The sequence below is a fragment of the Oncorhynchus kisutch genome, linkage group LG24 (assembly GCF_002021735.2).
Source record: "Oncorhynchus kisutch isolate 150728-3 linkage group LG24, Okis_V2, whole genome shotgun sequence".
Classification (NCBI taxonomy): Eukaryota; Metazoa; Chordata; class Actinopteri; order Salmoniformes; family Salmonidae; genus Oncorhynchus; species Oncorhynchus kisutch.
This window is the reverse complement of record NC_034197.2, coordinates 17,421,441-17,448,096: the sequence shown is the minus strand read 5'-3', so window position 1 is coordinate 17,448,096 and position 26,656 is coordinate 17,421,441. Positions and strand designations below refer to the sequence as shown.

Below are 26,656 nucleotides of genomic sequence, written 5' to 3'. Positions count from 1 at the left end.
TACATGATTCCATATGTGTTATTTCATAGTTTTGATTTCTTTACTATTATTCTACAATGTTGAAAATAGTAAAAATAAAGAAAAACCCTTGAATGAGTAGGTGTTCTAAATCTTTTGACTGGTAGTGTACACCTCCACCTTTCTTGTTGACCTCATGGTAACATTTCATTCCTGTCCTGCAGCTCAGTTCAAAGGGACGACTGTATCTTTGATGTGTCTGGATGGTTTAATATATAATCCACAGCTTAATTATTCATTGGACCACGCTTAAATAGATATTCAATGCCTGATTTGTTATTGTTACCCATTTACCAATTACTGCCCTTCTTTATGATATTTTGAAAAGCTCCCTGGTCTTTGCAGTTGAATCTTAGCTTGAAATTCAATACTTGACTGACTGACCTTACAGATGTTGTATGTATGGGGGGCAGAGGAAGGGTTATTCATAAAAAAAATCATGTCAACCCCTATTATTTCACACAGAGTGAGTAATTGTAACTTATTAAGTGATTTGTTAAGCCACATTTTACTCCTGAACTAATGTAGGTTTGCCTAGAGAAATGGGCTGAATACTTATGTAAAATGTGTAGAATAGCGTGAAATTAGCTATTAAACAGCACATTTTTCTGTCTTCCCCATGAAAATGTGTTGAATTGCAGGAAATGTGCTTTAAAGGTAGACTCAGCGATATGAAGTAGATGCAGAAAGTAACAACTAAGATTGTTGAAGCACAAGGCTTAACTTCTCCCCTGTTTTGGTCCTGTACCAGTCTGCATGCGCAGATACTGTGTGTAACTGTGTGAGAGCAAAGTCTTACATCTTGCTCATCTCAATATTTGCGGTGCTGCTCGTTGCAACGTGATTTAGCTGAGTCTACCTCTAAAACAGCAACAGTTTGTCTCAGCCTCATTTCAAAATGTGTAGAAGAGCATGATATTTGCTATAAAACTGCAAATTGTTCTCTTTGACCCTTGGCAAAATTTGTAGAATTTAGTGTCATTTGACCAAAGCACCGGTTCCAATCCAAGTACATTTGTTGAAAATAGAGCCCTTTGGCAATGCACATTTTGACTCGGTACCTATACCTACTGTAAAATATGGTGGTGGATCTTTGATGTTATGGGGCTGTTTTGCTTCCACTGGTGCTGGGGCACTTAGTCAATGGCATAATGAACCCAGTACCAGGATATTTTAGCCCAAAATCTGGTTGCCTATGCCAGAAGGCTAAAACTTGGCCCCTAGTGGATCTTCCAGCAAGACAATAAACCCAAGCACACAACAAAATCCACAAAGAAATTGTTAATTGGCCACAAAATCAAAATGTTTGAGTCTACGGACTTCAGAACCATGGAAAATATGTGGTCGATTGTATATAGAGAGCGTGCGACTCTTCCTTTTTTTAAATCAACTTCCCTTAAAATCACAAAAGTAGAAAGCTTGGAATTTCTAATTTGGTAGGCAAATGTGGTGTTACCTGGCTTACACAATGCAGCCTGGTTCATTATGTAAATCTTTGAGTGATAAGAAATCTTAGAAAATTCCCTCACGCCAATGGGATGTTGTTTTATTCACAAATCACAAACATTGTATAGATTACATCAAAATACTGAAGGGAACACATTTAGGAAACTCATCCTTTTACAATGAGAAGCCATGGCTGACAGCAAAGAGTTAACTGCCACTCTTCTTAAGAGAGGCGGGAAGTTAGGGATGTCGTCACGGAGTTGCTCATACACCTGTAGCTAGGTAGAACCACATTCATCATACTGTTTACCTAGGTGAAAATAGCTCCTTATAAATATGACCTGAAGTCAATTTGAAGCAAGCATTCCTACGCGCGCACCCTCTGGCATGAATTTGTCAGTATAGTGAGAACTTCATCACAGATAAGGCTGGCTGGCCATGATGACCAACAACCTCGCCTCTAACCCCACCAAGCAGGCCAGCTGAGGACTCTCTCAACTGTCAGAGCAGAAAAAAAGCACTCCGACCACCTGATAGTGTTTGAGACACGGCTCCAGGTATCCTGCCTAATCCCCCTCTCTCTCTCTGACACATCACTGCCTCATGACCTGAGGGCCACAATCATCTGTTACAACCTGACGACTGAAACAGCCAACCAGAGAAGACCACTAGAAGAGAGCCTACATATTAAACTCATCCACCACCAGAGGAGCTTGGGACTTGAGCTTCTGCCCATCTGCATGGTGACTCACTGTGGAACTCTTCGGCACCTGTACAAGAAGTCCATTGACAGACGTGAAGACAGATATCCAGAGTGACAGTCTACCAGCTCAAACACCATCAGCAGCCTGCTCCTCTGACCAGGTATGTCTACGGACACGCCTGTGTTTGGGAAAGATATTGAGGTGGATTCTTTTTAGAATTAAGTGGTAGACTGTCTTGAACTATGCAAGGTGGGGATGATGGAGATGTTGATCAGTATGATTACTATGAGTTATATTATTGAGGATGACATACCATGGAACCAGTTTGATAGGAAGACTTTCAGACAGGGATTTACACTGTAGCAGTGAACTGTCGGAGTGTTGTATCTACCATGCCACTCTTTACAGAAGGGGTCACAGTTGTACTGGACAAAGTGTCATCAAGACACTGATGAAGTATGTTTGAAGGAAACACTGTATTCAGTTTTTCACTCTGTTAATGTTTTTGGCAATTACAAATTCACTCTGATTTTTTTGCAATATCAGAGGTGATTCTCTTTCTTGTGGCATTTTCATGCACCTCGGATATAAAGTTCACGTGATCTGTTTCCTTTTGATACATTGACATTTCTTTGTTTTTCCTTGCATCCATGGAAAGTGCACCAAACTGCTTTTTAGTACGCACAGGTTAATCACACACCTGCAATGTTTTTCAGTTTTAGTAAGCAGGCCCCAAGGGACACCAAACCAGTTCAACAGGTGTAATGAGAGTTTCACCACCCTCTTCTAATGACTGTGTGCCTGAACTTTGTTTGGAGTTTTAGATGACACACACACACACACACACACACACACACACACAGATGCACACACACACACACACAGATGCACACACACACAGATGCACACACACACACACACACACACTGAGAAATTATTTTTTAATGCTAGTAAAGTATCGAGATAAAGAAATAGGCGTGAATTTAAAGTAGCCCTCCCTTTGTTTAATGTGTAGGGGAATGCAATGAGTAATACATGACCAAATATCTTTCATATCGACTGAATGCCTCTGATATCACTTTAGAAATGGTTATCTATCAAGGTGTAATTTTGAACTCAGTGCTTTGTTCTAAAGAAGTATTAATTCACGTGTATACAATAGTCACACGCACACATACCCACCAGGAAAACAGAGAAATGGAACTATTTTCATTATCCATAGAAGGCCCCCACTTTACAGTATTTGGTCCTCCGGCTATTTTAACTTCCCTGTAATAACTCACCAATTATGTTACACTTACTATTGGAAATGATAAGCAATCAGCCAAAACCCCTCAAGCACTAAATGTAATAAAAACCTAAACGCATTTCCCACTTCATCACACAACGGCACTATACTGCCATTTATACACCTTAGTGCCAATAGCAAGATACAGCACATGTCATACATACATTCTGGTTCTAGTGCACAGAGACACAGCACTTCTCAACAGTCTCAATATTGAATGTATGTACAGTTTTTCATCTGAGCCCTCCTATTTGCTGGATCATTCTATACTATGTGAATACGGCCAGCACAGTATTATGAGCTGTTGCGCTTAAACCAGCACGTCAGAGGATACAATGCCACCTCCACCTCAGCTGTTACTCACACCGTGGATATGGGCTGGGTTATTTATTGTCCACCTTTTGTCTAATATGCTGTGAGGGCAGATACTTTCATTTTGCAATTAACCTCAAATACGTTTTGTTGACCTAAAAAAACTTAACCCTGTCAGTGTCCACCAGTACCTGAGCAACCAGCCAAACACCCCAGGGCCCCAGTCTATAAGTGCTGATTCAGCTGTCATGGATACAGTATTGCATGACATTGTGGACATTTATATAAATGAACTTACTGTATATTAATGACATGTTTTTTTTCAATGATTTTGGTGCAAGTACTGTATGTGGTAAATTTTCACAACTCTAAGTACAAAAATCTAAACAGGTCATCAAAATGGCTCATGTGCACCAAATCTCTTTCAATTTGGATACCTGTTCATACCTGCTTTTCAAAATACAACATTCACATTTTTGTATGATTTTCTTTTAATTTGTTGACAATACATTTAACTATCACTTTATCAATCTGCTCAAAACTGCTAACTGCTGAATCAAAATCGCATATCAATTTCCTCCCGAGTGGCGCAGCGGTCTAAGGAACTACATAGCAGTGCTTGAGACGTCACTACATCCTGGGTTCGATCCCAGGCTGTGACACAGCCGGTAGTGACCGGGAGACCCATGAAGCAGCATACAATTGGCCCAGCATTGTCCGGGTTAGAGGAGGGTTTGGCCGGCCGGGATTTCCTTGTCCCATCGCGCTCTAGCAACTCCTTGTGGTGGGCCGGGTGCCTGCAAGCTAACTTCGGTTGCCAGTTGGATGGTGTTTCCTCCAACACATTGGTGCGGCTGCTTTCTGAGTTAAGCGAGCAGTGTGTCAAGAAGCAGTGCGGCTTGGCAGGGTTGTGTTTCAGAGGACGAATGGCTCTCGACCTTCGCCTCACCCAAGTCCGTAGGGGAGATGCAGCGATGGGACAAGACTGTAATTGGATATCACGAAATTTGGGGGGAAAGGGGTTAAAGTACCAACAAAAAAATAAGTGCTGAACACTGTACAATTCTATATTTTTACATCATAAATGAATCAATTGAAATCCATTTATGTTGGAAAGTAAAACCAAATCATATATGGATGTGGCTGTAAATACTACATCATCGTCCTCCATCAGCCAGTGTGCTTCAATATTTCAAAGTGGAAAGAGGCACTATGTGCTACCATTTGGAATTATAGTGTGTTGTACAATGCACTGCTATAATACCTGGGTTGTATATAACAATATATTCCACTCATCATCTGAGTATTATTGATACACTGTGAGCTGATTCATTTTGCCAAGGAGAGAGACATGCGATGCTGTTATCAGTTTACTTAGAAAGGTGATCTTCTACAATGTTGCATAGGGCAGAAATGGAATACACAGCACCTTGCTACACATACAGTGCCTTGCGAAAGTATTCGGCCCCCTTGAACTTTGCGACCTTTTGCCACATTTCAGGCTTCAAACATAAAGATATAAAACTGTATGTTTTTGTGAAGAATCAACAAAAAGTGGGACACAATCATGAAGTGGAACGACATTTATTGGATATTTCAAACTTTTTTAACAAATCAAAAACTGAAAAATTGGGCGTGCAAAATTATTCAGCCCCTTTACTTTCAGTGCAGCAAACTCTCTCTAGAAGTTCAGTGAGGATCTCTGAATGATCCAATGTTGACCTAAATGACTAATGATGATAAATACAATCCACCTGTATGTAATCAAGTCTCCGTATAAATGCACCTGCACTGTGATAGTCTCAGAGGTCCGTTAAAAGCGCAGAGAGCATCATGAAGAACAAGGAACACACCAGGCAGGTCCGAGATACTGTTGTGAAGAAGTTTAAAGCCGGATTTGGATACAAAAAGATTTCCCAAGCTTTAAACATCCCAAGGAGCACTGTGCAAGCGATAATATTGAAATGGAAGGAGTATCAGACCACTGCAAATCTACCAAGACCTGGCCGTCCCTCTAAACTTTCAGCTCATACAAGGAGAAGACTGATCAGACATGCAGCCAAGAGGCCCATGATCACTCTGGATGAACTGCAGAGATCTACAGCTGAGGTGGGAGACTCTGTCCATAGGACAACAGTCAGTCGTATATTGCACAAATCTGGCCTTTATGGAAGAGTGGCAAGAAGAAAGCCATTTCTTAAAGATATCCATAAAAAGTGTTGTTTAAAGTTTGCCACAAGCCACCTGGGAGACACACCAAACATGTGGAAGAAGGTGCTCTGGTCAGATGAAACCAAAATTGAACTTTTTGGCAACAATGCAAAACGTTATGTTTGGCGTAAAAGCAACACAGCTCATCACCCTGAACACCCCATCCCCCGTCAAACATGGTGGTGGCAGAATCATGGTTTGGGCCTGCTTTTCTTCAGCAGGGACAGGGAAGATGGTTAAAATTGATGGGAAGATGGATGGAGCCAAATACAGGACCATTCTGGAAGAAAACCTGATGGAGTCTGCAAAAGACCTGAGACTGGGACGGAGATTTGTCTTCCAGCAAGACAATGATCCAAAAAATAAAGCAAAATCTACAATGGAATGTATGATTGTGAATTGTGAATATAATGTGAGAAATAACACACACACACACAAAATAATACTGCAAAGTTGCTTAGAAGCCAGGAACCAGGCGACCATGTCTATCAGTTGCATGTTATTTTTATGAACTCTAATCAAGAGTTCTGAACATAAGAATGGGGACATTACAAGTGAATCAGTTTAGAGTTTTGTAGTTTTGAAAATACACCACTTACATCTGAAAAATGTGCCAAAGTGATTGAAAATAACTGATATACAGTGCCTTCAGAAAGTATTCAGACCCCTTGACTTTTTTCACATTTGTTACATTACAGCTTTATTCTAGAATAGATACAAAAAAAAAATCCTCATCAATCTACACACAAAACTCCATAATGACTATACAAAAACAGGTTTTAGAAAGTTTTGCAAATGTATAAAATAAAAAAAAACTGAAATATCACATTTATATCAGTATTCAGACCATTTACTCAGTACTTTGCACCATTGGCAGCGATTACAGCCTTGAGTCTTCTTTGGTATGATGCTACGAACTTGGCACACCTGTATTTGGGGAGTTTCTCTCATTCATCTCTGCAGATCCTCTCAATCTCTGTCAGGTTGGATGGGGAGCGTCGATGCAATGCTATTTTCGGGTCTCTCCAGAGATGTCTGATCGGGTCGTTGTCCTGTTGGAAGGTGAACCTTCCAGGTTTCCTCCAGATGTGACACTTAATCTTGATTTCATCAGACCAGAGAATCTTGTTTCTCATGGTTTGAGAGTCTTAAGGTGCCTTTTGGCAAACTCCAAGTGGGCTGTCATGTGCCTTTTACTGAGGAGTGGCTTCCATCTGGCCAATCTACCATAAAGGCCTGATTGGTGGAGTACTGCAGAGATGGTTGTCCTTCTGGAAGGTTTTGGTACCCTTCCCCAGATCTGTGCCTTGACACAATCCTGTCTCGGTGCTCTAAGGACAATTCCTTTGACCTCATGGCTTGGTTTTTGCTCTGACATGCACTGTCAACTGTGGGGCCTTGTATAGACAGGTGTGTGACTTTCCAAATCATGTGCAATCAATTGAATGTACAACAGATGGACTCCAATCAAGTTGTAGAAACATCTCAAGGATGATCAATGGAAAAGGGATGCGCCTGAGCTCAATTTCAAGTCTCATAGCAAAGGGTTTGAATACTTATGCAAATAAGGTATTTCTGTTTTAAATTCTTTATAAATTTGTAAACATTTCTAAAAATCTGTTTTCACTTTGTCATTATGGGGCATTGTGTGTAGACTGATGAGGACAAAAATGTATTTCATCCATTTTAGAATGAGGCTGTAACAACAAAATGTGGAAAAAGTCAAGGAGTCTAAATACTTTCCGAATGCACTGTATTCCCATTGATTCTTGAAGAATATAACTTAGAAATGTCTCAGTTTACCCCATCAGAACCCAAAATATCAGCTTGTTTTAATCAAATGTTTGTAAACAATGTAAAGGTAAACAAGTGCTGTATAGCCTCAAAACATGGTTAACATTGTTATTTTGATATCACGGATGGTCAGTCCTTGCATCCATAGCTCTGTCTATGAGTTTGAAAGTGGTTACATTCCTCCAGGCCCATCCCTCAGTTTAAAAAAACAACCAAAACAGAGGGCAGGTGACCACTTTGTTATTGTTTCAATTAAGGATTCTAACTTTTAATGGGACAATGCTACTTACTTCATCCTAGATTATCACCTCTTAACCCAGTGATTATAATGGATAGACTGGATGCCAGTATACTCACATGTAGTTTAATTTAATGCATTAGCACCCAGTCTTGACATTACGTCTGTTACCTTATGTTTAAGTGATAAGGTCTGAGAAGCCGGTGTTTGGAGGGTATATTGGCACGGGTGTTGTTAGGCCCGAGACGAGGCATTATCACTATCATAAAACGGTAGCCTATCGGTAAACGACGCTGGGTCAGTATCCGAAAGGTTGCTGGTTCAATTTCCAGAGCTGACTATGTGAAAAATCTGTTGATGTGTCCTTGAACAACGCACTTAACCCTAATTAATCTGGATAAGAGTGTCTGCTAAAAATGTAAATAACAATTGACGTATTTTCATCAAAAACATTATTTTAATGAATTTATTCATACTATTTCATCCTTCCACGATATATAGTACCGACACAAATCTAAGGTTGCTAGCCAAGCCGGCTGGTCGTTTGTTCTTTCGGTTCGGTTGCCAGAGACGCGACCCGGTCTTAAATATTTTTGTTCTGTATCTGGACGTGACCCAGTCCGTCGTTATATTGTCAATGTTCTTATTGCTAGCTGGGCAACTACGGCTAATTTACAGTCACGTCAAACGGTGCAGTCAGAATAACAGCAAAGTAGCTGCATTTGCGTTTGTTTAAGCTGTTTTCTAGTGACATTTATTTGGATACATCCATAATGAGGTAATGAGGTGCGATTTCGTCTGGCATAGAAAATGTGCACTCTCCTCAGGACACTGTTGTTCAGAGGACCTTGCCAACAACACAGCTAACACAATCACTTCAAACTAAAGCTGGAAAGACTGCAAACGGGTTGCATTTCGTTTAGTTTGACCTGTTTTCTATTGACATCCATAAAGATTATGCCAGCAGATTCGTGATTTTGACTGTCTGCGAAAAGCTGTCTGCCTGTCTGTCTGGTTAAGACACTTTCATTACTATGGGACAGCTGTAGATCGAAGTTGAATATTGAAACAATGTTGCAAATGTCAGACAGTAAGGTTTATACAAATCTCCACTGTTGGAAACTAAATGTTAGTCAAAAAGAAATGTGAGATAATGTCTAGATGCTTTTTATAGTGGAGATCAACTTTATAAATTGCCTGTCTGGGCTGATGAGACAGTGGATTGCGCAGTCAGATGGAACAGAGTAAATAGGCATTTTAACATCATAGATTTAGCCAGTGGTAATTTGTGGAATAGACACCATCTGGAATGCATTTTTAACCAACAGCATTCAGGATTAGACCCACCCGTTGTATAATCTCACAGAACCAACTATCAAACGAACTGTTTGTCACTTGTAGCGTTAGGGTAAAGCCCATTTATGCTTGATCTGTAAGTGTGGTCTCAGGCTCCATGTGGAGGATGTGACGTTATCGGAGCCTCGGAGGCACGAAGAGGCCAAATTGAGCTACTTACTGCATCGCTGTGCACCTCCCAAATTTTGTAACAATGTACAGGGCTCCTTATAGCTCCGCACTGACATGATAGGTTGACAGTAGAACACAAACTCACTTCCTTGACAACTTCCCTCACTTCTGCTCCGCGAAGCACTTAAAGTATGAATGCAAAAAGCATTCCCTTTGAAATTCTTACACACCGTACTCAAACGTGCTACTCTACATAATGAAGTGTTGTTTTTATGAAAATAGATTGGTTAATTCAAAATTTCAAAGAAAGTACCAACAGAACAAACAACATTAATGAAATGTCATGTTTGCTTTCGGATTACTACTGTTTCATATTTTGACATTTGGATATGGTTTTTATGAAGCATTAAGACAACACTGTCTGAGGGAAAAGCTTGCCATGTGAATTGAAAAGGAAAATAAGCCAGTCAAACAAAGTGACTAGAAAATTGTAATTAGAAAGTGTCACTCATGGATGACAGATGATTTTTTTCACCAGACATGATAAAAAAAAAACTTTTCTTACACCTGACATTTGCTATGTCGATATGTGAACAGTTTGCCATCAAGTTCGCTATTGTTTTGAGACCTTTCGGGAAAGGGTCTTTTTGTGTATCCAGTATAAATCCCTTTATATAACATGCCTGATGAAAGTCTTCCTTTCTGATCTCCAGTACTGTTGAAGCTATGGGGAGTCCAGGCTGTGACCGCGTGGGGAGCACAGTGCCCCTTCCCCTGATGAGTTTCAATGACTACCCCTACAGTGTGTCTGGTCTGAGGGCCTGGGAGGAGGAAGACACCAAGCCGCCCCGTGGACTGATAAGTGTGCCTAAACACACCGCTCCTGAACGCAGCCTGCAAGGGGTGTTCCTGCCCTGTTCTGACATGCTCCTCACTGAAGACAGCTTGTGGCTGTTGAAGAAGAAAGAGGCAGCACCCCTTGAGCCCCCCTGTAAGCCCTTGGAGCAGTGCCCTGTCATCGACAGCCAGGGCCTGGGGGTGGGCCTGGGATTGGAGGTCCCCTCTGGGCTAGAGGGACAGGTGGAAGAACGCTGTCTGGAGCAGGTTCAGAGCATTGTATTGGGAGAAGTAATGAAGGACATAGAGACCGCCTGCAAGCTGCTCAACATTACCTCAGGTAAGGAAAACTGTTTAACTACCAAGATATTGTGTGCCTGTAATTTGTTACCATATTGTTACCATGGTATTACGGTTATTATTACTGTTATTACTGTGCTGTAAACTATGCTACTGTTTCATACAGTGCCTTCGGAAAGTATTCAGACCCCTTGACTTTTTACATGTTTTGTTACGTTACAGCCTTATTCTAAAATGGATTTAAAAAATGTCAATCCTCAGAAATCTACACACAATACCACCATAATGACAAAGTGAAAAAAGGTTTTTGCAAATGTATTAAAAATAAAAAACAGAAATACCTTCTTTACATGAGTATTCCGACCCTTCGCTATGAGATCAATTGATTGGACATGATTTGGAAAGGCACACACCTGTCTATATAAGGTCCCACAGTTGACAGTGCATGTCAGAGCAAAAACCATGATGTCAAAGGAATTGTCTGTAGAGCTCTGAGACAGGATTGTGTCGAGGCACATATCTGGGGAAGGGTACCAAATAAACTATGCAGCATTGAAGGTCCCCAAGAACACAGTGGCCTCCATCATTCTAAAATGGAAGAAGTTTGGAACCACCAAGACTCTTCCCAGAGCTGGCCGCCCAGCCAAACTGAGCAATCGGGGGAGATGGGCCTTGGTCAGGAAAGTGACCAAGAACCCGATTGTTTCAGTGAAGCATGGTGGTGGCAGCATCATGCTTTGGGGATGTTTTTCAGTTGCAGGGACTGGGAGAGTAGTCAGGATCGAGGCAAAGATGAACGGAGAGAGATCCTTGATGAAAACCTGCTCCAGAGCACTCAGGACCTCAGACTGTTGTGAAGGTTCACCTTCCAACAGGACAACAACCCAGACAGGACAAGCACACAGCCAAGACAACACAGTAGTGGCTTCGTGACAAGTCTCTGAATGTCCTCGAGTGGCCCAGCCAGAGCCCGGACTTGAACCTGATCGAACATCTCTGGAAAGACCTGAAAATAACTGTGCAGCAATGCTCCCCATCCAACCTGACAGATTGAGAGGATCTGCAGAGAATAATGGGAGAAACTCCCGAACTCCCAACATACAGGTGTGCCAAGCTTGTAGCGTCATACCCAAGAAGACTTGAGGCTGTAATCGCTGCCAAAGGTGCTTCAACAAAGTATTGAGTAAAGGGTCTGAATACTTATGTAAATGTGATATTTACGTGTTTTGTTGTTACTGTTTTTGCTTTGTTATTATTGAGCATTGTGGGTAGATTAACACAGATTTAAAAAACAATTGAATCAATTTTAGGATAAGGCTGTAACCTACCAAAATGTGAAAAAAGTCAAGGGGTCTGAATAGTCTCCAAAAGGGATAGACCTCATGTCTCTATCAGTCTCAGGGTCTGTCATGTTCACCACAGTTAAACATGTGATCTGTCACTGTCAGTAGAATGACTAGAATAAGGATAAAAGAGCACTGAGAAAAGTCTCACAGTTGAAACACCCCATTATCCACTGTCAGATCTTTCTTATAAGGAAAGCAAACAAAACAGTAAAGGTCACCATTCACTGTAGGGTGCCCTTTTTTATGCGACATTGCGACTTCTATGCTAATAAATAAGACTTCTATGCTAATAATATATTATTATTATTATTATTATTATTATTATCACTGCATTGTTGGGAAAGAGCTCTCAAGGTAAGGATTTTACTGTACTGTTTTACACCTGTTGTATGCTGTGCACGTGGCGAATAAACTTCAAAACTTGAATAATCTCTGAAACTTGAAACTTTAATACCACTGACGCTGGGCTAAGCCCAATGACAGAAGTGTCTGGGGCCTCTCCGCCCTGTGCAAATGCCTCTGTTGACAATTCATAATTTCACACGCCTCATTTCACATGCTCACTCACTCACTACTTGTCATAGGGAAGACAAATATCAGTTCAGAAATTGCATACAGTACAATGTACCTCATCGCCTCTGCAGAACCCATGGAGTGGAACTGTGGGAACGTCCAGAAGTGGCTGCTGTGGACAGAGCACCTGTACAGACTACCCCAGGTGGGAAAGGTGTTCCAGGAGCTCAGTGGGAAGGACCTGTGCTCCATGACAGAGGAGGACTTCAGGCAGCGCTCAATGCAATGTGGAGACCTGCTGTTTGCTCACCTGGACATCTGGAGATCAGGTAACTGACAACCTTGAACGGATCTGTTAATCAGACTGTGGTATATATACACTGAGTGTACACAACATTAGGAACACCTTCCTAATATTGAGTTGCATCCTCTTTGGACCTCAGAACAGCCTCAATTTGCTGGGGCATTGACTCTACAAGGTGTTGAAAACGTTCCACAGGGATGCTGGCCCATGTTGACTCCAATGCTTCCCACACTTGTGTCAAGTTGGCTGGATGTCCTTTGGGTGGTGGGCCATTCCTGATACACATGGGAAACTGTTGAGTGTGAAAAACCCAGCAGCATTGCAGTTCTTGACACACTGAAACTGGTGCACCTGGCACCTACTACCATACCCCGTTCAAAGACACACCCTCTGAGTGGCACACATTCACAATCCATGTTTCAATTGTATCAAGGCTTAAAAATACTTATTTAACCTGTCTCCTCCCCTTTATCTACACTGATTGAAGTGGACTTAACAAGTGACATCAATAAGGGATCATAGCTTTCACCTGGATTCACCTGGTCAGTCTATGGCATGGAAAGAGCAGGTGTTCTTAATGTTTTGTACACTTATATTATAATATGGCATATATTTCATTTATGGTGTGCGTAATTCCATAGAAAATTATTGAATGTTTAATAGCCACAAGCCAAATGAGTACTTGGCTCATTCACTATATAGATTGTATTGTAGTTTCAGATATTTTCTTAGTCTCATGTTGAGATAACAAATGCGTAATCCTGTTCAATGTTGTTTTTGTCACAGCTGCGTGCATGAAGGAGTGCTGCACACCAGGAGATACCAAGTTACATAGTGCTGAGGAGACGTGTCCAGAGGCTGACTCATCCTGCTCAAGCCAGCCCATCCACCTGTGGCAGTTCCTTAGACAGCTGCTCCTCAAGCCACACAACTATGGACGCTGCATCCGCTGGCTCAACAAGGAGAAAGGTTAGTGGGCAGGGGAAAGAGGGGGGAGTGCAGACAGGTATATGGTGTACATTTTAGCCTGAAATTTCAGCCTGTTCAGGTGGGATAGAGTTTTTGGCCCAGATCATGACATCACAATCTGATCGGATTATGCTGACCAATGACCAGTCATCTTTTATTTCGCATATGATTCCTCCTACTTTGAAAGGGTAGGCTCTAGATTCAAGACGGTCCGATGTGCCAATCAGGGCAGTGTATGTAAATATATTTAAATTCCTATAAACACGCCCACAGGATCAGACTGAGCATTTCAATGGCAAAAGCTTATTTTTATGAAATAGACACACACAGTAATTTATTAGAAATATAGTGATGATTTAAAAGCTAAAATAAAAAGACTGGATGGGGGCTGTAAAGCTGAGGGTGTCCTAAAATGTACACTGTAAGGGTGAGAACATTTGGCCATGTGAACTGACTTGGGTTATTCAACATTTGGGGCTTATTGTCCATTGGTTGCTGAAAAAAGTTAAATGTTCCATCTCTTGCATTTGATTTTTCCTTCGAATCATCAGGTATCTTCAAAATCGAAAACTCGGCTTATGTAGCCAGGTTATGGGGCCTCAGAAAGAACCGTCCAGCTATGAACTACGACAAGCTGAGTCGCTCTATCCGGCAGTACTACAAGAAGGGCATCATCCGCAAGCCTGATGTGTCCCAGAGACTGGTCTATCAGTTTGTCCACCCTGTATGAAGCAGCTGTTGAGCAGCCAGCCAGAAGAGGAGAACACGAGTGGTGATGACTGGTGACAACTAACTGAAAAGAAGCCTCTAACTGCTGTTTTAGCTCCAGCATTAACAATGCACTGCATAGACTGCCTCCTGCATTGTGCACTCCTGCCTAATTTCAATATTCTTATGTGTAACCTGATTGCATATGGGAAGTTATTGTCACATTGCATTAGATATGTAATGTTTTACATTTCCAATATTGTTGAAATAATTGTAATATTAATTGTCCAATATTTCATTTTCACAAATGTCAATTCCATGTTTGTATAGTTTTTCTCTTAATCACCAGTACATCAGCTACTATTTATTTCTTCATTTGTAATGGTTGCTCTTTTTAGTGCCATTTACATTTCAACATGTCCCTCCTTTACAACCCATAGCACTTACAAATGTTACATTTTACATAATTAGTTCTCTGATGCTTGCTTTGGAAACTACAGTGGACTAAGCTATGGTGAGTATATAATGTACTATAGAATGGATTGAATATGTTCACTGCTGATCTCTAGTAGCAGTCCGATGTTAAGGCCACTTCATAGGTCACAGTCACAGCTGTTTACCCCATACAGTAGGGCCAATTATGATCCTGATGTAAATTTGTAATATCACAGATCTCATTGAATTGAAATGATTAGACTCCGGTGCCCATTCCCTGGCAGAAGAATACAGTCTAATAGGAATTAGTGAATAGAGTGAACTACTGTAATATAAGCATTTCAATACCACTGCCACATTTCAAGTGCTAGGAACTGTATGTAGAGTCCAACACCTGTGTCAGAGATTTAGTGATTGGATACATACAAATGTTGGAATATAATATTGAATATTTATAATGACAATGTGTAAGAATGTGTTTAAAACAAAGCAGCCTTTTTTCATCAAGTACCCTAAGACTACAATCATAGCATATCATAACCCATAATGCACAGTCAAAATCCATCCAAAAAACACACACAGGACACAAAACATTTTGTTTGTATTCTCAACAAACTTGTTTTCCCCTTTCAAACCAATATTGTAATATTGACACCATCACAACAACTTTGATTCAGAATATCATCCTTATTATCATAATCATAATGATCTTTATGCATATTTAAATTAACCTTGTGTTACATTAAGATGAACAGGCACTACACCAGTTAGGAGATCAAATTACATCACTAACTATAAACATACACACGTCTGCTAATACAGGGGTTTCACGACATGAGCCGTGTCCCCCTTGTTGTGCATAAGGAAGAGAGAAATCAACATTAAAAAAGCATTTACATATACACCGTTTTTACTGGCTCAATGTAGTTAGGTTTCCTTTCCAACTCAACACAGTTGTACAGTTACAATAGAATAGAATCCTTAAATTACATCATCATATACAAATCTCACAGCGTGGGGTAACATCACGCTCTTATATGGTACATTGACAATTCCATTGCGATGCAATTCATACGATATGGTACCTATTACTTAATATGCTTTCCATTGCTGTTATTTTGTTGTAACACATTTGCATGTATGATACTACATTTTGTCTTAGTATTTGATCACTTGCATTTTTTTATTATTATTTTATTTACAATTACACAACTCATACACGCTGAATGATAAAAGATTTTTGTTTCCCAAAAAATATCTACCCGAGGTGTGTGTGTGTGTGTGTGTAAAGGCTATAAGATCATTTGATGATATTAGTTATTTTTGCTGGGCAGTTTACACTAAGATACATAACTTGTGAGCTGGTGATGTGTTCTCTCAACAGTGATACCAAGACCTGGTGAAATCTCCTCTGAAGCTATAACCAAATCTTGCCAATATAATAATGTTCTATGACATCAAACTTGAGGCGGTTTAACCTCATGTTCATGACCCCTGTTCTGTGCAAAGCTTTCTGCTCTCACAACATTATTGCATGCCTGATTTAGATAGCCCACCATTGGCAAAAATATTTGAATCGGATAAACATCTGATAAACTAGATTTGTCAGCAAGTACTGTAATATTTTCTGTATATACAGTATGTGCATTTAAAGCAGGGGCTGAGTGTGTGAGCATGTGAAGTATACTACCATGAGCAATCTAAAGTAGAGTTAATTACTTCTGTCAAAGAAATGATTTCTGATATACTGTAGTCACTGTGGTATGCTCTTGTCTTCCCCCCTGTGGATCAACTATTGAATGAGCAAATAAATACTGAGACAACAGGTAGCAGTTAGTTGCATGACAGGGTTATGTGATAGTTGAGTTATTGCATGAGGAAAGAGTTTTATGTATTTCAGATTTCGGTCATTCTTTGGCTCAGTAGGGGGCCGATTCCGACCCGAGTTAAGCGGTGTAAATGGAACATAGTCCCTTTTAATGAACTGTTATATCTATGCTTGTACTGACTTTGAATTTAAGCATGCGAATAGCATGCTATTCACCTGCTATTCGTTCGGGGTAGAGATCTAAGAAACGAAGGCGTGACGGAGGTTTGTCTACAGACACGCCGTATTCTGACCGTGACCTAATTCCCTAATAATTCCACTACCTTGACACTGTAGTGAATCTGCCGGTTCCAAATGGAAAAGCATCCATTTTTTTCTTATATAGAAATAACAGCATTATCCATGCACTGCAATGTTTCAATTGATAAGAGCTATTGATAAGAGCTAGGTAAATGAGTAATCTGTTTGGAGAAGGGGATTATAAATACACATAGCAATTGTTTGAGATGATTTTTCCTTATGATACCAGGAGACGAATGTGAAACCAGTCATATGGAAGCAAACTGAAAATCATATCAACATGACATGTACTGCGGCCTCTTTTTCGCAGTGAAATAGGCCATAAATAACTTTGCCATTATTTCGAATTTTAATTGTGTGCCCTCATCATTTGCGTGGATGAAATTTGGAGACCCAAGATTTGGGCTTCTGTAGGGCTGAACCTGGCTAGTTGATGTTTGTACATTTGAATGTTTTAATTATATACCCAGGTTTTTCTCCTTTTTATTTTACCATTTGAATCATGTTAAATATTTGCCAATATCGGGAGCCACCGTCAGTAATACCCACATACATTTATAAAACAGTCACTTTAGTGTCAGTATTTTTTTTTTATTGTAGCTTACATTTTGCATCCTTCTATTCTATTCTGTTTACCTTTCTTTCCTCTGTCACCTCTGTGTAGTTGTTGCTGAGGGTTGCTAGCATTAGTGGATCATATTAGGCTAACGTTGTGCAATAATTTGGGACATATTTGAATAGCATAGCATATTTGAATCATTCTGGAACTCAGTAGCAGGTTTAACCTGGAGCCTGGCGCACGGTTCACAACGACTGGACCATCGTTGTCCAACAGTTCCATGATTAGGACTAGATTATTGTTCAACCCTCATACACCTTCCACTAATTCATGGATTAAATTTGAATATGATAACTTTCAGGATAATTCAAACCACTCTATTTTTTATTCATCAATATATTTCATGCATAAAGGCTTTCCAAACCAGTTTTTTATGAGTTATACATACTTTCCTAACCCTTAAAATTTGCCTACATAATCTACAAGATCAGATAATTTTTAAATCTACCAGCTGGTGCTGAAACGGAGATGAATATGCATATATTTAGATGGCTTTCTTTCATTGATCCCTATATTTGGAACCCGTTCTCTAGATGTATTCTAGTCTGTCGTCAAAGTTCTAATGAAAGGTTCACCGTATTTAAAGGGATGGCTTAAGATAAATGTACTGAAAACCCTATTGAATGAAAAATCCCAGAGAAAATCTGTTGGCCAGCAAGTGGGAGGGTTTATTAGCTGTTTAATTAAATGCATTCAGCACGCACAAGGGAACCACGCCTGCAAAGAATGTTATGCACCTTCATAAGGTAAGTCTGAATACCAACTACTGAGAAGTGCAGTAGGAAAGGCATGTGTAGGAAAGGGCGTACACTCCTAAGTCAGAATTGGGCCCCTAGGAGAATGGGTTCATCAGTGCTTTTTGCCTTGTAGGGTTCTCCATGACAGTGGAATACAACATGTCTAGTTAAAAACAGCATGTCTCCATCCAGGCCCCTACAACTACATTCATGTCCACATTTTCATTTTATATCCTTAAAACAACTACATTTACAGTTAATATGCCTGATTACGTCACCTGAACAATCAAACCTTTCTAGTTACCACTGACAGTTCAAATAAAAGCAAACTGGTGATAATATCATGCCCACTGACCCCAAAAATACACAATTCCCCTCACAGGTATTCTAGATAATACCCCCAATGAATTGAAATGAACAGGTATTGTAGATATACCCTGCAATTAACAGGTATTGTAGATATACCCTGCAATGAATTGAAATGAGATGTTATGATTCAAGGGTGGTGATGGGAAGAGAGAAAAAGGTATATACACCAACTCCACTTCCGGTTATGAAGTCAGACACAAGTTTGTGGTGCTATTCCAATGCTGTTTCTGTGTCTAATGGTGAACTCTGATCCTCTGCATTGGTTTTCATATCAGCGGATTTGTTGCATCTTGTAGCCTTAATATGGCTTGGAGGTTTAGGGAAAGCCTGTTGCATAGCACATTCTGAGATAAACACTTAGTGTAGCAATGCACACACTGGTAAAAGGGATTAGACCAAATCACAAAAAATAAAATCTATGATACATTTTGTGGTACTTTTAACAATACACAGCATTCCCAATGTAAACATGAGGACTGAACACATAGCATTGAAAATGCTACACAAAATGGCGCCATATACACACAATGCAGGCTGAGTAGCTTGTTCTGGTTAAACGGGTAGGTAGGTATAATTGGTTACATTATTGTCACACTGTTATAGGAGAATGTAGTGCAAATGTATTTTACATCAGCTGCATGATCTTTATATCAAACACAGCACAGATATGCAAAATGTGTCCCTGCATTGGCTCAATGTTATGTTTGAGTTTGTGTAGACTGGAATAAATGCTGCACCTGTTTTAGTGTTTAAGTCCTCCCCACCTCAAATACTGGATGAATATAATATTGATATATTGTCTTTTCTTACGTTACTAAGATTATATTTAGTCAAGACTGCTTGGCGCATCTGTTGGGCAAGGGATGTGTTGTTCATAAGTCTCTGGCTCTGTGCAGTGCCATTGGATGGGACAGTCCGAGCTGCCTCCAATGGCATACCCTCCTCCTCTGGGGTCATTAAATCTCCTCGACGTAATTGGCCGGGTACAGTCCCTCTCGGCCTGTATCCAGGCGACCTCGACACCAGCCTTGGTCATCTTCATCCTCAGTCTTGGTCAGTTCATCACCTGTGAAGAACATCTCCTTAATCAACTTGCATTCCATGCTCTTTCCATGACTGAACAACATTAGGGTCAATAGTACATTTGGACATCTTTGTTGTTTCCTTTATCACATCCCTATTAGCAAAGATCAGGCAGGATGTGCATCATGTTGTTAGGAAGGCCCTACTAACACCCTCTAATATAGGGACAGTCAGAAGACGATTGCTAATGACTAGCAGGTGCCTGTAATTGGAGGAAGTAGAATGTGGCCATTATTGACTAACCACTACAATCTTCCTCTGGGAATAAAGTGACTTTGGAATGGAATGCACAGATAAGGCAGGTCATTTCCCGTAACCTCATCTCCACCCCCCTATCAAGTCAGCTTGGCCATAATAAGCCATCTGGCACTGATAGTTGAGGTAAACTGCACTGTTGGACTCAAATCATAGGGCCAAGAATAGGGTTAAACTGGAAATACATCGTAGCCAAATCTAGAGACATCAAAGATGGTGAAGTGTTGTCGTTGCTTACCAGCTTTGAAGGTGAGCTCATCTTGTTCCTGTCCGTCATAATCATACAGAGCACGCACCCGGACCCCAGACGCGGTCCCGGTCCCAGCACCCCCTTTTCCGGCGCTGCTAGAGTCTTCCTCAAAGGAGTTTTCATTCCCACCCCCATTGGTCTCACCGCCTGAATGAGCTGCAGGCGCCTCATCATCGGACCAATCAGTGGAGTAGGCCTGGTTCTTTTCATAGCTGCTCACACTGCAACAGAAGGGTTTGGAAGATACATGGGTTTGATCGGGAGAATTTCATAGATAATACAAACATGACTACTGTAGACTAGAGCAACAGTAATTAACAGAGTAAATGAAAGACATCTATATAATCAATATATATCCAGTTAATTAAATAGAGACTGTAAAAAAAGGCATGTTAGATCCCGCGTGTTTGATGACATTTAAATGGTTTGACTAGGGTAGGTCCCGGTGTGGCAGTAGATGGTATGTGGCAGTAGATGGTGTGTGTAGTGTTTGATCAGTGTTGTGGTCCTCTCACCTGCCACGGTCACCAGGCAGTGCCACATGATCAGCGCTGATGCTGATCAATTGAAGGAATACAGAAAAACAAATGGTATGGCATCATGGGAGATATTGATTAACCCTGGCATGTAATTTTGTGTGTGTGTGTGTGTTTTTTGTCAGTAGCAGTTTCACCAGTGGAGTGATCCTCTCACCTGCCGCGGTCTCCAGGCGGTGCGACATGGTCAGTGCTGGGGGTCGGTGGGGCCCCAGCCGGCTTCTGCACCTTCTCCCTCTTAACAACAGCAGTGGCATCTGGGTTATAGTCCTGGAAGGCAGAGCAGATGATAAATACGTCTACACTGAAGCAGAAACTCAGATCTGGCCAATGGCATTTAACTTTTCCTTTTTAAATCATTCAGTAAATCAACAATCTTCCAACTGAAAGCCAATTTACTGAACGGGGTTATTAAAAATGCATACTTTTATCTGGGGAGAAATGTCTATGAATAGCTGAACCTTTGTTAGCCTACATGTTGTTGTAAATATTCCTGAACAGACAACTATGTTGAAGTAATGCAGAGTACCGCACAGTACCTCAAACATGGGCCAGTTCATATGCATGCCAGGGCCATGGTGGTTGCTGAACCACTGCAGGTCCTCCTGTGTGTTGGCAGCCAGGATGGTGCGCTCCAGTTCTCTGTATACCGTGCCATAGCTGGGGAGAAGACAGAGAGCACATTGTAACACGCAGAGAGAGAGGGGGCCTGTTTAAGGGACAATAATACAGTAGGGCTGCCAGTGCAAACTGTCCAGCGCTGATGGTACTGTTTTCCTGGAGGGTTTCTAGTTGTTTATGAAGGGCCAGCACTCAGAACAACAGAGTGGAATGGTTCAAAGACAAGGTAATTCAGGCCCATTCATAGCACGAGGTGAGGCTACACAGAATATAGACAACACATTTGCATTCACATTGGAGTAGTGAGATATGAGGTGGAGTCCCGACAGATGGCATTTTTCCACCATAAGGTGGAGACAAAAACACAGAATAACTGACAGTCAAGCCCTACAGATGATGACATTTCCTGGGTGATATTGCAAAAAATGTAGGCGTAAGATGCTATAATGGACAATCAAATGGACGATTCGAATTCTTCCAAACACATACAAGTGATGTTTCTGCTTTTACAGCTGTCACTGAGACAAGCTGTCTGTATTTGCATGAGTGTGTTGGTGGAAGCTGAGGCCTGGGTTTGTAGTTGTTGGCATACCATAACCCTGTCTATGGTTGATTTATGGGTTATCACCAATACTGTCGTCCAAAAGGCCAGTGTACTTAGTACTCCATACCACACTATAAAAGCCTACACTCATCCTCCATACTAATCATAAATCAAGACCAAACGCCCAGGAAACAGCTTGAATGAACTCCTTATTCCAATCACCATGGAACCTGGCTTTGTATCACACGCAATTTGATTCACAGCCAAGAATATGACAAGCATTCACTCTGACATGATGCAATTTGTCTGAAATGTAATTAACTGCATCATTGAGATTTATCTATTTGAAACTAACTGTAATGAAAGCGACAACATAAATCAAGCACATTGGGAGTAGATTTCCTCTGAATGTGATGTTTAAAATAATCCATAGACTCAACTAATAACTAAAAATAATGCAGATAAGCACTTAAAGAGATTAATGCTGTAATTAAGGTATTTTGACTGTATTATCAACACAAATGTTGAATTGTTTTTCAAGGCAGATTTGCTGTTGTGTAGATGATACCAATTTCATTATACAATGCATTTGGAAAGTATTCAGACACCCTTGACTTTTTCCACATTTTGTTACGTTACAGCCTTATTCTAAAATGGATGAAATAGTTTTTTCCCCTCATCCATCTATAGACAATACCCCATAATGACAAAGCAAAAACTGAAATATTACATTTACACAAGTATTCAGACCCTTTACTCAGTACTTTGTTGAAGCACCTTTGGCAGTGATTACAGCCATTACCCAAGTCTTCTTGGGTATGACAGTACAAACCTGGCACACCTGTATTTGGGGAGTTTCTCCCATTCTTTTCTGCAGATCCTCTCAAGCTCTGTCAGGTTGGATGGGGAGCGTCGCTGCACAGCTATTTTCAGGTCTCTCCAGAGATGTTCGATCGGGTTCATGTCCGGGCTCTGGACATTCAGAAACTTCTCCCAAAGCCACTCCTGCGTTGTCTTGGCTGTGTGCTTAGGGTCGTTGTCCTGTTGGAAGGTGAACCTTGCTCCAGTCTGAAGTCCTGAGCGCTCTGGAGCAGGTTTTCATCAAGGACCTCTCTGTACTCTGCTCCATTCATCTTTCCCTTGATCCTGACTAGTCTCCTAGTCCCTTCCACTGAAAAACATCCCCACAGCATGATGCTGCCACCACCATGCCTCATTGTAGGGATGGTCCTAGGTTTAGTCCAGGCCAAAGAGTTCAATCTTGGTTTCATCAGACCAGAGAATCTTGTTTCTCATGGTCTGAGAGTCTTTAAGTAACTTTTGGCAAACTCCAAGCGGGCTGTCATGTGCCTTCTACTGAGGGCTGGCTTCCGTCTGGCCAGTCTACCATAAAAGGCCTGATTGGTGGAGTGCTGCAGAGATGTTTATCCTTCTGGAGCTCTGTCAGAGTGACCATTAGGTTCTTGGTCACCACCCTGAACAAGGCCCTTCTCCTCAGATTGCTCAGTTTGGCCGTGCGGCCAGCGCTAGTAAGTGTCTTGGTGTTTCCAAACTCCTTCCATTTAAGAATGATGGAGGCCACTGTGTTCTTAGAATCCTTCAATGTTGTAGAATTTACCACAGGTGGACTCCAATCAAGTTGTAGAAATATATCAATGATGATCAATGCAAACAGGATGCACCTGAGCTCAATTTCGGGTCTCATAGAAAAGGGTGAAATTTTTTTGCAAAAATGTTCAAAAACCTGTTTTTGGTTCGTCATTATGGGGAATTGTGCGTAGATTGATGAGTAAAACATTCATTTAATCAATTTTAGAATAAGGCTGTAACGTAACAAAATGTTAAAAATGTGGAAAAAGGCAAGGGGTCTGAATACTTTCCGAATGCACTGTATGTACAACATCTGTACAAGCCTGGGTTAAAACACATGAGTATTTAAGTATTTGTCATTTAAATACTTATTTTCTGTTTATTTGAGTATTTTCAAATAATGTGGCCAAATCAGCTACTTCTATTTGAAGTATTTTAAAGTAATTTCAAATAACTTTATATAAATAGCCAAGAAGATGTACTTCATGTATTTCCAAATACATTATTTCAAATACCCCTACGAATAAAGGGTTTTGAATGCATTGAGTAATTAAATATCTGCATTTGAAAATACACTTTCCTGTGTCTGAGTATTTCCAAATACGCGCCAATACTTTTCCGAGTGTATTTCCAAATACATTCCAATATTCAACCATGTTAATTTTCCAATAAAAAAATCAATTTTTTTTTACATCAAAATGTCTTTAAAAGTATTGAAATACCCTAAATAGTATTTAAACACAGGTCTGATCCTGTACTAACTGAAAAGTTTTCCTCAATAACCCTTTCATTCAAAGGCCATGTGGGAGGATAGGTTGATGTAGGTTATGTAATAAAGGATGGGCTGTAGTATGTATGGGACGATAGAGGATAACACCAGTCACTGACCTTTGGTTCTCAGTGAGATTGAGGTGGCGTTTAATGTCCAGCAGGATCTCTTTAAGGAAGGTGAGTCTCTTGACCTCATGCTGCTGGCACTGGTCAAACACTTGCTCCATGCTCTCCTGGTATGGGGGAGTGACCGCACTCAACTCCGACAGAGACTTCTCATACTTCTCCTTAGCCTAGGGGATGATAAGGACAGCATCAGCTCTGACAGATAATGATGTCATTTTGACGTCATTACAACTAGACGTTTTGCACTCTGGGTTGAATACCAAGCAACCTGCATCCGTACACCGTAGGTGTGTATACTGTAAGCATCTCACTCTCCCTGGCCCAGAGTAATCTGCTCTTGTCATCACCAGGGCTCCATGAATAGAGTCGGAGATCCACCCTGCTGGATTACGTCCTGTGTGTTCACCACTGTAATCTCAACAAGTCGTCTTAAATAGTCCTGCATTGATTCTGTTTTTCACAGCTTTATTTCACTTGAGCCACTAACAGAAACAGAAACTAATAATAATGATCAGTCTGTTTGAGATATGATGTACGTAGTATACTGCAATAGCACACGCACTCACCACAGTGTTAATACCACTACATATACAGTCGAAGTCGGAAGTTTACATACACCTTAGCCAAATACATTTCAACTCAGTTTTTCACAATACCTGACATTTAAAAAGTAAACATTTTAGGTCAGTTAGGATCACCACTTTATTTTAAGAATGTGAAATGTCAAATAATAGTAGAGAGAATGATTTATTTCAGCTTTTATTTCTTTCATCACATTCCCAGTGGGTCAGAAGTTTACATACACTCAGTTAGTATTTGGTAGCATTGCCTTTAAATTGTTTCACTTGGGTCAAACATTTCGGGTAGCCTTCCACAAGCTTCCCACAATACATTGGGTGAATTTTGGCCCATGCCTCCTGACAGAGCTGGTGTAAGTAAGTCAGGTTTGTAGGCCTCCTTGCTCGCACACGCTTTTTCAGTTCTGCCCACAAATTTTCTATAGGATTGAGGTCAGGGCTTTGTGATGGCCACTCCAATACCTTGACCTGGTTGTCTTTAAACCATTTTGCCACAACTTTGGAAGTATGCTTGGGGTCATTGTCCATTTGGAAGATCCATTTGCGACCAAGCTTTAACCTCCTGACTGATGTCTTGAGATGTTGCTTCAATATATCCACATAATTGTCCTCCCTCATGATGCCATCTATTTTGTGAAGTGCACCAGTCCCTCCTGCAGCAAAGCATGCCCACAACATGATGCTGCCACCCCCGTGCTTCACGGTTGAGATGGTGTTCTTTGGCTTGCAAGCCTCCCCCTTTTTCCTCCAAACATAATGATGGTCATTATGGCCAAACAGTTCTATTTTTGTTTAATCAGACCAAAGGACATTTCTCCAAAAAGTACGATCTTTGTCCCCATGTGTAGTTGCAAACCATAGTCTGTTTTTTTATGGCGGTTTTAGAGCAGTGGCTTCTTCCTTGCTGAGCGGCCTTTCAGGTTATGTCGATATAAGGCTCGTTACTGTGGAAATAGATACTTTTGTACATGTTTCCTCCAGCATCTTCACAAGGTCCTTTGCTGTTGTTCTGGGATTGATTTGCACTTTTCGCACCAAAGTACGTTCATCTCTATGAGACAGAACGCATCTCCTTCCTGAGCGATATTGCTAATGGGTGGTCTCATGGTGTTTATACTTGCGTACTATTGTTTGTACAGATGAACATGGTACCTTCAGGCGTTTGGAAATTGCTTCCAAGGATGAACCAGACTTGTGGAGGTCTACAATTTTCTTTCTGAGGTCTTGGCTGATTTCTTTTGATTTTCCCATGATGTCAAGCAAAGAGGCACTGGGTTTGAAGGTAGGCCTTGAAATACATCCACAGGTAAACCTCCACAGGTACACCTCCAATTAGCCTATCAGAAGCTTCTAAAGCCATGACATCATTTCTGGAATTTTCCAAGCTGTTTAAAGGCACAGTCAACTTAGTGTATGTAAACTTCTGACCCACTGGATTTGTGATACAGTGAATTATAAGTGAAATAATCTGTCTGTAAACAATTGTTGGAAAAATTACTTGTGTCATGCACAAAGTAGATGTCCTAACCGACTTGCCAAAAATAGTTTGTTATTAACAA

At 40.8% G+C, this 26,656-nt stretch overlaps 2 protein-coding genes across 7 annotated transcripts in view; one reads left to right on the top strand and one right to left on the bottom strand.

The window, feature by feature from the left end:
* Positions 1 to 1,783: 1,783 nt before the first annotated feature.
* On the top strand, positions 1,784 to 17,521 carry LOC109869129 (SAM pointed domain-containing Ets transcription factor). The gene is made up of 5 exons (XM_020459030.2): positions 1,784 to 2,328; positions 10,192 to 10,655; positions 12,606 to 12,803; positions 13,565 to 13,747; positions 14,299 to 17,521. Exons 2-5 carry the CDS (start codon positions 10,205 to 10,207, stop codon positions 14,475 to 14,477), a joined length of 1,011 nt encoding a protein of 336 aa, XP_020314619.1. The 5' UTR covers positions 1,784 to 2,328; positions 10,192 to 10,204; the 3' UTR covers positions 14,478 to 17,521.
* LOC109869128 (protein kinase C and casein kinase substrate in neurons protein 1-like) overlaps positions 15,475 to 26,656 on the bottom strand; it is a 59,989-nt gene continuing 48,807 nt past the window's right edge. For 2 of the 6 annotated variants that reach the window (XM_020459023.2, XM_020459027.2), the window contains 6 exons: positions 24,511 to 24,686; positions 21,407 to 21,527; positions 21,025 to 21,137; positions 20,847 to 20,888; positions 20,320 to 20,552; positions 18,281 to 19,809 (listed from right to left, as the gene is read on the bottom strand). In XM_020459023.2, coding sequence (XP_020314612.1) covers positions 19,700 to 19,809; positions 20,320 to 20,552; positions 20,847 to 20,888; positions 21,025 to 21,137; positions 21,407 to 21,527; positions 24,511 to 24,686 — 795 coding nt within the window. In that variant the 3' untranslated portion in view covers positions 18,281 to 19,699. Of the gene's footprint in view, positions 19,810 to 20,319; positions 20,553 to 20,846; positions 20,889 to 21,024; positions 21,138 to 21,406; positions 21,528 to 24,510; positions 24,687 to 26,656 lie in introns of all 6 variants that reach the window. The other 4 variants (XM_020459028.2, XM_031804466.1, XM_020459026.2 and 1 more) reach the window with 3 other exon arrangements.